The sequence below is a fragment of the Periophthalmus magnuspinnatus genome, chromosome 3 (assembly GCF_009829125.3).
Source record: "Periophthalmus magnuspinnatus isolate fPerMag1 chromosome 3, fPerMag1.2.pri, whole genome shotgun sequence".
NCBI lineage: Eukaryota > Metazoa > Chordata > Actinopteri > Gobiiformes > Gobiidae > Periophthalmus > Periophthalmus magnuspinnatus.
In genome coordinates this window covers 32,336,987-32,351,597 of record NC_047128.1, presented here as the reverse complement: position 1 = coordinate 32,351,597, position 14,611 = coordinate 32,336,987, and the positions used below count along the sequence as shown (strand labels likewise).

The following is a 14,611-nucleotide window of genomic DNA, read 5'->3' as shown; positions in this document are numbered from 1 at the left end:
AAATGTTTCAAAATAAAATCATCTCGAGAGATTAACAGCTGTCTTGAATATTAAAGTGAGATGCGAGAGCATGGTAACACGTTTTTGTCAGAATCACAACAACTGATAGTATAAATAAAACACTTCTGTTAAGTTCGAATGTAATTCAATGCAGCCACAACTACAACGAAAAGCAAACCGAGGGCAGATCTGGCAACCCGTCCACAGCTCAGCCTGCTGCTCAATGGGCTGCTAAGCTAATGCTAACTAGCAGCGAGTCTCCCTTTGAGATCAGTATGGCAGCTATACTTCCCATCAGGGCGACCTGCGACAGCAACCCCGCCACCCCGGGAGCGCAGTCAGTCAAGGTAAAAAGTGTGTGTGCTGAAAAAGCCACACTTTTGGTCCGAAGGTTTACGTGGCTTTTTAGTGTAGCAATTGCATTTGTTTACACAGAGTTTTGGTTCTATTTGGAAGCGATGCGTTAGCATCATTAGCACACCCCTTTGTTTTACATTACTGGGCTTTCCAAGTCTTGATTGGCTGATTATTTTTATTGTTTCTTCGTTTGACTTCAGATTTATTCATAGAAGTTAACAGTTACTTTTAGATATTTCAAAAACCTATTTGCTTAGATACAGTATATTATGTTTTTCAGGAGGATGTCCTTGAAGAAGTGTCCAATGATGGAAGCCAGCCCCCCAAAAGACGGAGGATGGGATCTGGAGACAGTTCCCGGAGCTGTGACACTTCTATCCAAGAGCTTGCGTAAGGGTCACAATTTTTATAAAACATGAGACTGGAGTGGACTTGGTATTTACATAGGTATTTACATTGTTTTCTTTGATATTTCCTTGCAGGCCAACTTATTTCCCAGCAGAAAATTTGACAGAATATAAGTGGCCCCCAGATGATACTGGGGAATACTACATGCTGCAAGAACAGGTCAGCGAGTATTTGGGAGTCACATCCTTCAAGAGGAAGTATCCTGGTACATGTAACATGTTAATTATTTCATAGTATGTATGATTTTCTGTATGTAAACTAGTTTAAAGATTTTTTTATGTTATTGTTCTTAGAAATGGAGAGAAGAGATCTGTCCCATAAAGAAAAACTCTACCTACGTGAACAAAATGTTATCACAGAGACACAGTGCACACTAGGTATTACTATTACTTTTATGTAATAACACAATACAGTAGCGTGTTTGTGATGCACTATTCTTTGAAATTTCACTCAAGGTCTGACTGCTTTGCGGAGTGATGAGGTGATTGATCTTATGATTAAAGAATATCCCACTAAGCACTCAGAATACTCTGTAATACTGCAAGAAAAGGAGCGTCAGAGAATTGCTAAAGAGTACTCTGTAAGTACAGTACTTAAGAAATTAATAGGAGCTGCTTTTCAATTGGAATACTTTCATCCAACATTTTTTGTTTTATAGCAAATGCAGCAGCAAAATCCTCAGAAAGTTGAGGCTGGCAAAGTTCCCGAATACATAAAGAAAGCTGCGAAAAAAGCTGCAGAGTTCAACAGTAACTTCAACCGTGAACGAATGGAGGAGAGAAGAGCTTACTTTGACCTCCAGACACATGTATGTTCATAAATGACAATGTCTTTCAAAGCCTTCAATTTGACTAATAATTTTTAGTTTTGTCATAGATTATTCAGGTCCCGCAGGGCAGGTTCAAAGTCCTGGCTCCAGAGCTGACCAGAACTGGCCCTTATCCTGTGGCCCTCATCCCGGGACAGTTCCAAGAGTTCTATAAAAGGTAAATATTTCATTAAAGGCATATACCTTGCTTAGTTTGGGTGCTTAATGGTCTCTTATTGACAGGTACTCTCCCAATGAGTTACGATACCTGCCATTAAACACTGCTTTGTTTGAGCCTCCTTTGGATCCAGACCTTCCTGCCCTAGATTCTGAGCCAGACTCCGATGATGCAGAAGATGGCAAAGATGATAGAAGAAAACACTCATCTGTGAGATTCCACACCCTTATTTTATTTTTTTTAATGGTTTTCTGTTATTTCCAGTAATGATGACTTTTACAGTTTTGATTATTCTTTCTACAGGATAGCTCATCAGGCAACACTTCAGATGTGGAGAGCCAAGAGGGAGGCGGACCAAGGTCTAAGACCAAAGAAAAGGCACAAGGCAAAGACAGCCATCGACATTCGTCCTCCCATAAAGGAGGCTACAAGGTAGAGGACAAAAACAACTGAACTCTTCTCCAACAACAGCTGCAGCACTTTTCTACCCCTCTCTTTCTTACCCTGCCACACCTACTATATAGACCCATCTTCCCTAATTTTTCTTGCTTTCCTATGACTCTGCTAATCACATTTTGGTTATGATAAATGGGACAGTAGGGTGTTTTTACAGCTTTATTTTATCATTTTCTTTAAGACTGTGTGCAATAACATTTTAAAGGAACAGTCTCATTACTGCACTTTCATGTTTTAGCACAACACTAATTTATCTTCTATGTTTATAACATACCTCTTCTGTCTTTCAGTACATTCATTCAAAAGCAATGCTTTGGCTGCTAGTAATACTTCAATATAACAGATATATAGACATACCTATAAAGTATATTCATACACATATAGACCACTTGTTGTGGTAGTTGAAAGTTTCACAAATGACATTTTAAGTGGAGAGCACTTCATTGGTTTGACATAAGAAATGTTTCTGATCCATTTGATGTGCTGTCATAAATTTGAAGTACAACAATAACAATAATATATTTTGCTGTTTGCACATTTGCTAAGCTGAACAACACTAGACAACTCACAGCTTTGTTGAAATTACTTTCTTTCAGACTTTTTGCAGCTCTTGTTTTGAGCAGTTTGAGTTCAGCTCAGTGGTGAAATGGGTCAGTTGTAGATTGGTTACAATGTAAGATGTTATTTAGCCTTACATGTATTAATAATTGTTTTGGTTCATTTGCACATTGATTCTATAAACAAGAGGAGACTTTGTAGTCTACATCTAATAATTAGGTAACACAAACCTGCTTGTCTCCATTGAGATGTTATTGCTTTGCTTGGAATGTTCCTCAGCATGGCATTAAACTAATTGATTTCTATGGAAACAGGACAGTAGTCATGTTGCTTGTCAGGTCTGTGGAGAGGCAAGCTTGCACACCGTAAAAATGTTTGCTTTAATCAATTGTGAGCAATCAATAAATGCAAGATGAGTTTAATGCCATACTGTCGAACATTCCAGGCAAAGCAACAATATCTCCAGTGAGAGAAGTAGATAGTGTACCTTCCACCAGAAAAGTTACATAGTGCACCTTTGAGGCACACGAAAATGCTGTATGCAAAAATACAGATGTATTGTCTGAACTGTGTGGTCCATGTTTTTCTTGATGGATTTTATGCTGGTGAAAGTCTTTTATTGCAAATAATCTTCACCCAACATATGCCAGGGTTTTACTGCTGCTTTGCAAGTTCCTATTTGCATACATATCCAGTTATATTGTACTTTATATGAACAGCCCGTCTGCTGTTAAATAAGAATAAATCAAAACGGTTTTCTATCAGAAACAGAATTTGTACAATATTAACCAACTATGACAAGCCGACACTGTATAAAGATTTTATTATGATTATTAATATTACTAATATTATATTGTATTGACAGTTTTAGACTGAGGGTTCTTTATTTTTTTCAGGATCATTTGAGATAAGCATGAATTTTGTTTAATGAAGAACAAACTTTTGCGCATATTAACTGTAAACATGTGTGCATAAATAATTCTGTAAATTTCCCCCTCTTTGTTTTCCTTTTTCCACTGCTTTGTCTTTTTCCTACTTCTCTTATTTTGATTCTTCCACCTCCTCCACCTGCTCCTGACTTCTTATTGAGTCCCTTGTCTTGTATTTTACTGTTTTGTCTGGTTTCCTCTGTATGCTGGGGACAAATTAAGATTAATGCATACGTATATGATACAGCAACACCTTGATATGAAAAGGTGTTACCAAGTTTATATGCAAGGTTTTTGATGTTACCGGTTTTAATACATTGCTGATTTTTAATCAGTTTTTTGTTCTGCTCTCATTTTCTGTCCTAGTTAAATTCATGTTTTACATTTTAAAGAATAAAAAATTGTGTTTATACTGTGTAGTTACAGAAGTGGTGATTTTGTCAGCAAAATTAACTCTACTACTTTTTCTGAATGCTACAGATTACCAAACTCAAAGCGGTGTTTATCATGTTGCCAAAGTACTGCACATACCAAGACAGCCAATGACACATTTCACAATTTGTAGCATTATTCTCCTTGCAGCCTAAGAGCATTCCCAATGCTATATGTGGCATTTGCCAGAAGGGTAAAGAAGAGAACAAGAAGGGAAAACCTGAGGCACTCATTCACTGCTCCCAATGTGATAACAGTGGTAAGTTCTGTTTCTTTTAAAGGTGAAATTAATTTATTAAGAATAATAAAAATGCTTATTTCATTGCACAACATTTGGCTATTAATTCCCATTTTATACAGATTTTTAAAAAATTCTTGTGGTTGGAGAGAATTGCTCCATGGCATTAAAAAAAAAAAATCATTAGCCATGTACCAAAGTTATTCATACCTTGGTATGAACTATTGGCTTTAACATTTGGTCTTGTCTGCCCTATGCCACAGGTCACCCCTCCTGCTTGGACATGAGTGAGGAGTTGGTGAGAGTGATTCAGACCTACCACTGGCAGTGTATGGAGTGTAAAACATGCACTGTATGCCAACAGCCCCACCATGAGGATGAAATGATGTTCTGTGACCAATGTGATCGTGGATACCACACCTTCTGTGTTGGAATGGACACTATACCAACAGGTTAGTTTAGTATTGTTTAGTGTAGTCTCAAATTATAACTTTATATAATTTAGCCTTTTCATTTAGGGTTTATATTTTGTCTATACCTTGTCTTTCAGGTCTGTGGTTATGCGAGGTTTGTGACAGAGACTTCACCACACCGAAGAAGAAAGGTGGAGTCAGAACACCAAAGAAGTCCAAATCAGCTCAGAAGTGACAAATGGCAATGCTTATGTTAGTCATAAAGCTACATCGGCCAGTTTTTATTTTTGAATAAGCTGAATCAAATCAAGTTTTCTACATTGACTGAATTTATAAAGCCATCATGAATTCTCATAAACTTGTAGTCAGGGATTGATACATGCACTGTTTTAGGCTCTGTTTTTAATATAGCCTACCACACTATTTATAATATGTTAAAGATGAATTAGGCATTACTATCAGGTTAATTAAGGAAATGTCAATGTGTCTTAATTATTATTGTTTAATAAACTGAACCACATCATGTTTTCTGCAATGCTTTCCTAAATTGTAAGTCTTTGTTGTGGGTATATATTTATTTTTTGTATACTCACTTTGTGACTACTTGAAATTCTACAAGTCTCTTTGATGGGTTTTGTCTTGAAATTACATGGCATTTCAATGTAGAGTATTCAAAAACAAGTGTAACTTTTCAATAAATACATTAATGCAAATGAGAGACTCTGGATTAAAACATTGCATACGAACAGTGAGTTAAATAATGTCGATTAAATAGTTTTAAAATATCGGGAAAGGTTTGTGCTTCGGTCTCTGTCATTTAGTTTATGTCCTGTTATTTTTGCTGATTATTCCCTTCTGGTTATTCCTCCAATCCATGGGATGCAGCCATAGTGATTAGAAGTTTAAAACTAAATATATCTTAAATATGTAAAAGTCCTTAAAATGTTACAAATACCAGGGAGCTGAAACCCCATGAATTGATGCGAAACTCCAGTCGAGGGAGTCTTATAAGAATGAGGAAAAGGCGAGCGCCTGTAGGGGGCGGTACGTGCCTCTGGGCCGGTGGCTCCCTTCAGTAAAAGAAGAGGCTGCCATATTGCAGTGATACAGCGAGTTTGAGTCTTGGACAGTTTAATAGAACATCATTTTTAAAGATGCTTTCTTCTCTTTCTTTTGGAAATACTGGAAAAATGAAAGAGTACCATTATACAGGTCCAGTGGAGCACCGGTTTTCTCCTTACGCGTTTAACGGGGGGTAAGTGAAGTCTTGTTTACTGACCAGATAACCAGTTGGCTAGCAGCTAAGTAGCTAAAACTAACTGCTCTTAATCATTCTCACAATAGGTATATGCAATATGGGTGTAGTTTATAGATTAATTTAGGTGAATATTTAACATTTGTGCTGATCTATATTAACACTAACTTATACGTTTTAATGTATCGCCTTATGTTTCGGTTTCGATTCTATGGCTTCTATTGTAGCTCTTAACTTTTTATGACGTTTAAGTAACAGGTGTATGTTGTTGTTTTCTCCCAGGACTGTTTTGGCTGTAGCTGGAGAAGACTTCGCCATTGTAGCTTCAGACACCCGATTGAGTGAAGGCTACTCCATTCATAGCCGCGACTCTCCGAAGTGCTACAAGCTGTAAGTGCGAAGTACCGAAAGCCTACATCCTATTCATAAAGTGTTTATATGTTTGTTGTTAACTTTGAGCTGTGTAATTTTACGTTAGGTGTTCTTATTCGTCTTTTGTTGATCATTTCCTTTACAGGACAGACACGACTGTCATTGGCTGCAGTGGTTTCCATGGTGACTGTTTGACCCTGACTAAAATTATCGATGCCAGGCTAAAGGTTTGTACATTTTTTCTGTATGTACTTGCCATGCAGCTCTATAATATCAGTATTTGTATTAATTTTATGTTTACATTGTTACGCTCCAAGACTTGATGTAAGTAACACAGGTTTTCTGTCTTTTTAGATGTACAAACACTCCAACAATAAGATGATGACATGTGGAGCCATTGCAGCTATGTTGTCTACAATCTTGTATGGCAGGCGTTTTTTCCCCTACTATGTGTACAACATCATTGGTGGACTAGATGAAGAGGGTATGAGTACCACACTAGCATACCATACTTCTGTATTTCACAATTGAACTTTGAATAAGCAGATTGTGTTTTTGTTTTATTGTGATGTTATAGGAAAAGGTGCAGTCTACAGTTTTGACCCAGTGGGATCTTACCAGAGAGACACCTACAAGGCTGGAGGATCAGCTAGTGCAATGTTGCAACCACTTCTTGACAACCAGGTACATTGTCCCCCCATTTCTTTCTTCAACCACATTAACAAGAAGAAAATGTATTTTCTATAAAATGTTGCATTCTACAGATTGGTTTCAAGAACATGGAGGGTGTTCAGCACATTCCCCTGACAAAGGAGAAGGCAGTTCAGTTGGTTAAAGATGTCTTTATCTCGGCTGCAGAAAGAGATGTGTACACTGGAGATGCTCTTCGGATCTGTGTAATCACCAAAGAGGGTGTAGATGAGCAGACAATTCCACTGAGAAAAGATTAAGCCTGGTTCCAATTGTTTTGGTTACTTTCAATCTCATATTAACAACCTTAAGCCAACAATCTTTAGTTTTCTTAAAACTGTCTTTGGGATGAGATTTATTCATATTGCAATTTCTAATAATTTTTTCCTGGATTCACTGAATGTTTTAGGAAAACTAAAAGCACTTCAGCAGACCTGTCCTCATGTTTATTTGTACCAACGCTTTTGTTTCCACATTTGTAATAAATTAAAACATAAATCCTGGTGTGCTGTACTTTCAATCTCATGTATCTTATTGTACTATTTACAAAAGTATAATCATAATCAATTTACACTCAATATACACTAAAGATGTTTTTTGTTTCTTATACCTTATCCAGTGAAATTATTTAAATCTTCTTAAAACAAGTGAATAATCTGAAATTGTACAAAGATGCCTAAATCCTGTGCATATAAAACTTCATCTTCTGATCTCATTAGATTACAAATATCTCTTCTATTATATTGTTGTATTATAAGGGACAAAACAAAGTCCAAACAATGATTTATTTATTTGATTAATAGGTTAATCAGAAAATGCTCACATTGCAATTTTTTAAACAATGAAAACAAACAAGTACTGAACTCAGGCATAGTACTGCAGATTTGCCTTCTTCTTGGCCTGGACCTCCAGGATTCCCTCCATGTAATCTTCATGGTTGAGCTCAGTGGCACCACGCCGAAGTGCAATCATTCCGGCCTCAACGCACACTGCTTTACACTGGGCTCCATTGAAATCATCTGTGCAGCGGGCGAGCTCCTCGTAGTTCACATCAGGACTGACGTTCATCTTGCGAGAGTGGATTTGCATGATGCGAGCTCTGGCCTCTTCATTTGGCATTGGGAACTCAATCTTTCGGTCAAGACGTCCCGAACGCAGTAGCGCAGGGTCCAGAATGTCCACTCTGTTAGTGGCTGCAATAACCTAGGCACATAAAACTCATCAGTACAACCAAAATATTTAAAGATTTAGAGGAGATCTTAATGTATGAGTGCATTTCTGGGACTATTACCTTGACCTGCATATTCGGCTGAAAACCATCCAACTGGTTGAGCAACTCCAGCATGGTCCTCTGCACTTCTCTATCTCCTGCTTTTTCGCTGTCAAATCTTTTGGTTCCTATGGCATCCAGCTCATCTATGAAGATGATGGATGGAGCTTTCTCCTTGGCCAGAGCAAAGGCATCCCTCACTAGTTTGGCACCATCTCCAATGAACATCTGAACAAGCTGTGGACCTGCCAGCTTCAGGAAGGTGGCCTTGGTCTGTGCAGCACAAGCCCTGGCCAGAAGGGTCTTTCCTGTGCCAGGAGGTCCATACATCAGGACTCCTTTAGGGGGTTGAATGCCCAGGTTTTCAAACTTCTCTTTGTGGTTCATAGGCAGGACAATGGCCTCTACCAGCTCCTGGATCTGCTTGTCCAGCCCTCCTATGTCGCTGTATTGCTCTGTCGGGCGCTCGTCCACCTCCATGGCTTTCACTCTGGAGTCGTACTCGGTGGGTAAGGTCTCCAGAATCAGATAGGAGTCTTTGTTGACTCCTACCAGATCTCCGGGTTTGAGCTTCTCCGCATCCACCAGGCCGATCACCGGTAGGAAGTATGTTTGCCGAGTCGACGTTTTAATGACAGCGCACTTTCCTTTTCTCTGGGAGTCCAGGTCCACATTAGCTCCATCCTCTTCCTGATCATTGGGGTCTACATCCAGGAGCTCGATCACGTTGGAAACCAGGTATGGTAGGGTTTTGTTCACCTTTATCTTCTCCGTGTTTTCCTTGATTTTGTCTTTCATCGCCTGAAGCTCGTGGGTAACTCTCAGTACTTCACTCTTCATTATCTTTATCTCACTGTCGAGTAGTCGAGTACGCTGAACTATCTCTTCTGTAGACATTTTTAACACTTCTTCCCCGATTCCATCTTCCACTTCATCCCAAACTGATTTGTCACTCAGCGACGCCATCTTTGCTGTGTCTGTGTTTGACCCGTCACTCAGGCGGAAATAAAGGAACTGCTTCCGGAAGCTCACCCGCTCGTGAGAGGACCGACCGTCTACACAAGCACCGAACAGATTCAGGGCTTTTACGGTGTCTGGCTCGTGTAAGTAGTTTGGAATTGTGCGTTTAATCAAACAGTAAGGCACTATTTTTCATTGTTTGTCATTTGCAGTCAGTCTTTACAGGCAGGATGCTACGAGTGTATTTGCGCTAAAATGCTACACTTGGCTCAACAGCTAACACTGGCTAACGTTAAACTAGTATCTTTTGAAGCGTACTCTTATTAAATGGAATTTACTAATAATGCATTTATAAGTAGTGCTGTACATATATGATTATTTGCTCGCACCATTGTGTCCTTGTGGGGTTTCAGATTCGTGTTTGTGTATGATGTTACACTTGACCGTATTTACATTGTTAAATCTATCTCAACCCCTTTATACAGGCGGAGTTGTTGCAGAGTGGGAACTGGAGAAGTATTCTGCAGTGTTTTAAAGAGCTGCCTATATCAAATCTCGTCAGGTGACTGGCAGTGGGCACACCTGAAGAGATGGACCAGAACAACAGCATAACGCCCTTTCAGGGACTCGCATCCCCTGTAATGAAAGCTTTCATATGCCAATAAAAGTTATATACTTTGTGAGAACCATGTGCTAATGTCTCTGATTTGTTTGGAACCTCTTTACAGAATGCCATGACCCCAGTAATGCCGATGTTCAGTCCTATGATGCCCTATGGTTCAGGGTTGACTCCGCAGCCGGTACAAAACACTAATAGCTTGTCTATTCTGGAGGAGCAACAGCGCCAGCAGCAGCAGCAGCAACAAGCACAACAGGCCAATGCAGGTACAATGTACAAATCGTTGTTCAGAGATTTGTTTTCATGTGAACAAAACACATTTTTTAACTGGCTAAAACTCATATTTCAGGGCTGCCAGGAACATCAGGTCAAACTCCTCAGTTATTCCATTCCCAAGCTGTTACTGGAACAACCACCACCGCACTGCCAGGAAACACTCCCCTCTACAACACCCCACTGACGCCCATGACCCCAATCACGCCAGCTACACCAGCTTCAGAGAGCTCTGGAATAGTCCCACAGCTGCAGTATGTTCTCTGGATCTCTTGCTGTCCATTAGTGACAGGAAAAATGATTCATGTTGCATTATATGTATTTGTTTAATACTTAATATATTTTGTTAGAAATATTGTATCTACTGTCAATTTGGGCTGTAAACTGGATTTGAAGACCATTGCCCTTAGAGCCAGGAATGCAGAATACAACCCAAAGGTGAGGTGTGAGACAGTATTGACCAATGACCTAAATGACACTGTATAAATGATTTTTTCTTAAAGAAAAATGTTTTTTTCTCTTGTAGCGTTTCGCAGCTGTCATTATGAGAATAAGAGAACCAAGGACTACAGCTCTCATTTTCAGCTCTGGGAAGATGGTCTGTACTGGTGCAAAGAGGTGAGCTGTGGGATTAAAACACATTTTATAAACATTTGCAAACTTTAACCTGTATAATTTGCTTTGCTCTCTCAGTGAAGAGCAGTCAAGATTAGCTGCTCGTAAATATGCTCGAGTTGTTCAGAAACTTGGGTTTCCTGCAAAATTTCTGGATTTTAAAATTCAGAACATGGTGGGTAGTTGTGATGTCAAATTTCCCATTCGACTTGAAGGATTGGTCCTTACTCACCAACAGTTTAGCAGGTAAATTATTATTTTAACCCTCCGCTAAAGTAATGCATATACTACTAGATTGTTCAGCCTGTTCTTCTCTTTGTAGTTATGAACCTGAGCTCTTCCCTGGACTAATTTATAGAATGATCAAACCCAGAATTGTCCTGCTTATTTTTGTTTCTGGGAAGGTCGTTCTGACGGGTAAAGAGCGTTTCAATCCCATTTATATCATTTTGTTTTAGGATCTGGTTTTAAATTTGTTTTTAATGTTTCAGGTGCAAAAGTGAGAGCAGAGATTTACGAAGCGTTCGAGAATATTTATCCAATCCTCAAAGGCTTCCGGAAAACAACATAGTACTTTTACCTGCCTTGCGTGCCCAGTGCCCTGCGTGGATACTGATTCGGGAGGTTTTAATTTTAAGAGTCAACAGTATGTTGACCTCTATGGACTGTTGTTGGGCTACAAAGGACATTTTATCATTTTAAAAGACCCAACCTCAGCCATAATTGTGTACATAATACTGTAAAGAAAATGTAAAATATCAATGGTTAGAGAAGGAGTCCTTCATGGGCTGTTTTTTATTGTAAGAAATTGTTTCATACATTGTATTTTTTAACAATTCTTTTATTAGTTTAAAAGGTACTTGCATTGTTTTATTTCAAAAACCCTTATCTTTAAGTTCAGTTTGAATGCTCTTAATATTTGCAAAGCTGGAACTTTCACTGTATGTTATTGAAGAAATTCCCTTGGAGACAATTCAACTTTGAAATGAGTTCTGTAATCCATCAAGATGTTTTTGCCATTTACCATTGTTTTGAGTGGCATTTCAAAAAGGGCAACTTGAACACTGACTGCAGAGAAACTGTTAAGCTGGCTTGTACCTTTTAAAGCACTAAAATATAATTTTAACCAAATTATTTGTCTTTTTATTTGGTGGTCACCAGTGTAAGATTTAGATAAAGGGTTTTAATTATTAGATTAAGTAAGAAATCTTTGAGCTCTTAAACATTGGCCTTCACACCATCAGATCCCTAGTTTCATCTTATGATCCTTTATTATTCTCATCTGCTGTAAAGTCCTGCTTCCACACAAATTCTGTGATGTAATCAGCCTCACGACTGCAGCTGAGTGAACATGTGAACACTGCCACTGTCCCCCAGTCAATGCTAGCTCCTGTTGAATCCACACACAGGTTATTTAACAGTTGGGGCATCACCTGAAATAGATATCACAAATAAGTGGGTTTTGCCTGATTTGTCGATAATAAGTGCAGCCATTTGATGGACAGTTTCATTTGGATTGATTACCTGGAATTCAAACACACGTTTTGAGCCACAGGAGCAGGGTGGGATATCGTCATCTGAAGGTATATGTTTGGCAGAAACCCAAAGAGGAAGCCCCCCATGAGTGTAGCGCACAACCTGAAAAGTGACCAACATTCAAATCGAGGTATCTTTTTTTTCTCACACTTTGCACTTTACCTGATGTGGCTCTGAAGCAATCCTCTTTTTAAATCGCTGGAAAACCTTAATTTCTTCAGTCTCATGCATAGCCATTTCCTCCAACTCAGTTTCAGCTAAGGCTGAAGTCAAGATTAAGCAGTTATTATCAGAGGTATCTTTAAGTTTTTAGGCTGTTAATTTAGTGCTTACAATCTGCTAATGTTTCCTCTACATTGCTCTGAATATCTTCGGTTTCCTTGTGTTTTGTTTCTGTATCTTTGGCGTTTTTCTCTAGATTTTCAGGTTCAGTGACGAGCTCAAACTCAGGGAAGAGAAAAGGAGACGTGCTGACACTTGACGATTCTGTGCGGATAAAAACAAATGTTAATCAAGTATCATTTTACATTTTTTACAGAAGAACATTGTGGTGCAGACTCTAATTTCACCTTGGCTGCCACACTCTCTCTTGTGTGAATGTTTCCAATGGATGGTCTGATGATGTTTGCCGCAGTAGGTGACGGAGTGACAGCGAGAGCAGGCTTTGGTGCCAGGACAACCACAAATCCAGCACAGTTTAACTCCGGAGATCGGCAGCACATTGTGGCCTTTGTATGGTTCAGAAGGGGGTTCATCCTCTGAGGAGAAAAGAGAAAGGACAGAGAAGAAGAAGAAAAAGTAGATATGCGTTTTACCTCAGTGTGTGTGAATGAATTATAGATTTAGGAAGTGATTCACAAGAAAAGGTACCTGGTGGAGGCTCATAGGAGTAGAACTCATTCTTGCGTGGCATTTGGCTTCTGAAAACTATAATTATTGAAAAAAAACTGCTAAATAATTTAACTATTACAGTGCATTTGTAGAGAAGACAAAGAAGACAGAGCATAGGCTACCTTTCATACATCGGCTGTCATTATGGGAGTAGCACTCAGGGGTTTTGCAACAAAACAAGAAGAGTGTTCTGTGAAAACACTGGTCCTGACCTGATAAAGGTGCATAAACCTGGAAGAGAGAAAGGGATGATGTCAGGAAGAATACACATGTGGTATCAATCCAATGCACCTGATGATAACATGTCATATAAACCTAGTGAAATGAATAGAGTGGACCTCAGATTTTGATCATTATGGATTAATTGAACAAACATGAATTAAACAAAGTACAACTCCAGGTATGTTTTTGACAAGGGGTCAACATTATAAGAAAGCTAAAAAGTCAAAGCCAGTTTTGCATAATATATGTTCTTTAAAGTATAAAAATATTCTTTCATTCTTTTCTGGGACTAGAGGTTAAATAACTTTATACTCTGTATTCCATTTTAAACGAGCAGATCATTATAGAGTTTATGTTCCTCTTCATTGCAAAGTATATCACGAAACGAGAGCAAAGTCGTGTTACCACTTTCCACATATGATTAGCATAAGTACTCATTAAATACTGTTTGTTTAAACCACAAAGCTAGGCATTTTACCTTCTACCAGGATAAGGTTAATTTCAAAGTTAATTTCTGACTGCAACAAGTACAAAAGGGGATTAAATTATGACCCAGGACAAGCTCTGTAAAAAGGCTGAAAGTTCAGAAATCCCTTTCCCCATCGGTGGGACCAGACTTACTTACCTGCAGCAGAAAAACCATTGGCAGATGACATATTTCGCACTCCAGCTGGGACAGACAGGGCACACCTTTCTGGCCCAACCACGCGGGTTTTCCACCTACTTTACTGGGGAACTGAGGGGAAAGCAGTTGCCACGGCTCTGCCTCCTCCAGAAAACCCAGAATAACCTCCTCTGTCGACATCCTGTCACTTGATTTTTATCTGTTAGAAATGTCTGACACAGAACAGAAACATAACAAACCGCATGTACAATTGGTACTCAAACTATATCCTCCGGTCAGAAACAACAACAGTAGATTTTGGTTCCGGGGTCGAGGATTGCTTTGCACATCTCCTGTTTCGACACTAGAGGGCGACAAAGGCAACAACTGCAACCCAGCCATATGCCACATGTTTATGAATTATATCTAACCAGGACAAATAAATGCACACTTGTGATATGTATAGCCTACAGCAAAAGAGCAAGGACAGTTATATACGTTTGATTTAAATAATAGGTTTAAACAGC

The 14,611-nt window shown here is 38.9% G+C and overlaps 5 protein-coding genes across 5 annotated transcripts; 3 read left to right on the top strand and 2 right to left on the bottom strand.

Annotated features, from left to right (window-relative positions):
- Positions 1-210: 210 nt before the first annotated feature.
- Positions 211-5,270, top strand: phf10 (PHD finger protein 10). Its single transcript, XM_033991737.2, has 12 exons — positions 211-347; positions 638-747; positions 840-970; positions 1,059-1,142; positions 1,221-1,345; positions 1,424-1,573; positions 1,642-1,751; positions 1,817-1,961; positions 2,055-2,183; positions 4,277-4,385; positions 4,628-4,816; positions 4,915-5,270. Exons 1-12 carry the CDS (start codon positions 240-242, stop codon positions 5,010-5,012), a joined length of 1,488 nt encoding a protein of 495 aa, XP_033847628.1. The 5' UTR covers positions 211-239; the 3' UTR covers positions 5,013-5,270.
- A 571-nt stretch (positions 5,271-5,841) lies between these two features.
- psmb1 (proteasome 20S subunit beta 1) lies at positions 5,842-7,598 on the top strand. Its single transcript, XM_033991745.2, has 6 exons — positions 5,842-6,032; positions 6,315-6,422; positions 6,550-6,631; positions 6,759-6,888; positions 6,982-7,088; positions 7,169-7,598. The coding sequence occupies exons 1-6, from the start codon at positions 5,932-5,934 to the stop codon at positions 7,352-7,354; spliced, it is 714 nt and encodes a 237-aa protein (XP_033847636.1). The 5' UTR covers positions 5,842-5,931; the 3' UTR covers positions 7,355-7,598.
- Positions 7,599-7,861: 263 nt separating this feature from the next.
- On the bottom strand, positions 7,862-9,358 carry psmc3 (proteasome 26S subunit, ATPase 3). Its single transcript, XM_033991744.2, has 2 exons — positions 8,386-9,358; positions 7,862-8,297 (listed from the first exon to the last, which is right to left on the bottom strand). Exons 1-2 carry the CDS (start codon positions 9,328-9,330, stop codon positions 7,959-7,961), a joined length of 1,284 nt encoding a protein of 427 aa, XP_033847635.1. The 5' UTR covers positions 9,331-9,358; the 3' UTR covers positions 7,862-7,958.
- Positions 9,359-9,390: 32 nt separating this feature from the next.
- On the top strand, positions 9,391-11,623 carry tbp (TATA box binding protein). Its single transcript, XM_033991740.2, is given in 9 exon segments — positions 9,391-9,467; positions 9,810-9,962; positions 10,053-10,269; positions 10,272-10,470; positions 10,567-10,654; positions 10,743-10,834; positions 10,910-11,077; positions 11,154-11,248; positions 11,323-11,623. Coding segments are annotated over 8 exon segments (987 nt in total). The 5' UTR covers positions 9,391-9,467; positions 9,810-9,914; the 3' UTR covers positions 11,403-11,623.
- A 383-nt stretch (positions 11,624-12,006) lies between these two features.
- On the bottom strand, positions 12,007-14,375 carry pdcd2 (programmed cell death 2). The gene is made up of 8 exons (XM_033991739.2): positions 14,106-14,375; positions 13,381-13,489; positions 13,238-13,294; positions 12,937-13,125; positions 12,701-12,853; positions 12,530-12,630; positions 12,356-12,469; positions 12,007-12,264 (listed from the first exon to the last, which is right to left on the bottom strand). Exons 1-8 carry the CDS (start codon positions 14,283-14,285, stop codon positions 12,091-12,093), a joined length of 1,077 nt encoding a protein of 358 aa, XP_033847630.1. The 5' UTR covers positions 14,286-14,375; the 3' UTR covers positions 12,007-12,090.
- Between the last annotated feature and the right edge of the window lie 236 nt (positions 14,376-14,611).

Coding starts and splice junctions, on each gene's coding strand:
- pdcd2 (XM_033991739.2), bottom strand. CDS start 14,285: ATGTCGACAGAGGAGGTTATTCTGGGTTTTCTGGAGGAGGCAGAGCCG. Junction 13,490..14,105: donor CAATGGTTTTTCTGCTGCAG/GTAAGTAAGTCT, acceptor TCTCTCTTCCAG/GTTTATGCACCTTTATCAGG. Junction 12,470..12,529: donor TTGCTTCAGAGCCACATCAG/GTAAAGTGCAAA, acceptor GTCACTTTTCAG/GTTGTGCGCTACACTCATGG.
- psmc3 (XM_033991744.2), bottom strand. CDS start 9,330: ATGGCGTCGCTGAGTGACAAATCAGTTTGGGATGAAGTGGAAGATGGA. Junction 8,298..8,385: donor AGCCGAATATGCAGGTCAAG/GTAATAGTCCCA, acceptor TTATGTGCCTAG/GTTATTGCAGCCACTAACAG.
- phf10 (XM_033991737.2), top strand. CDS start 240: ATGCTAACTAGCAGCGAGTCTCCCTTTGAGATCAGTATGGCAGCTATA. Junction 1,962..2,054: donor ATAGAAGAAAACACTCATCT/GTGAGATTCCAC, acceptor TTCTTTCTACAG/GATAGCTCATCAGGCAACAC. Junction 2,184..4,276: donor CCCATAAAGGAGGCTACAAG/GTAGAGGACAAA, acceptor TTCTCCTTGCAG/CCTAAGAGCATTCCCAATGC.
- psmb1 (XM_033991745.2), top strand. CDS start 5,932: ATGCTTTCTTCTCTTTCTTTTGGAAATACTGGAAAAATGAAAGAGTAC. Junction 6,033..6,314: donor CCTTACGCGTTTAACGGGGG/GTAAGTGAAGTC, acceptor GTTTTCTCCCAG/GACTGTTTTGGCTGTAGCTG. Junction 6,889..6,981: donor TGGTGGACTAGATGAAGAGG/GTATGAGTACCA, acceptor GTGATGTTATAG/GAAAAGGTGCAGTCTACAGT.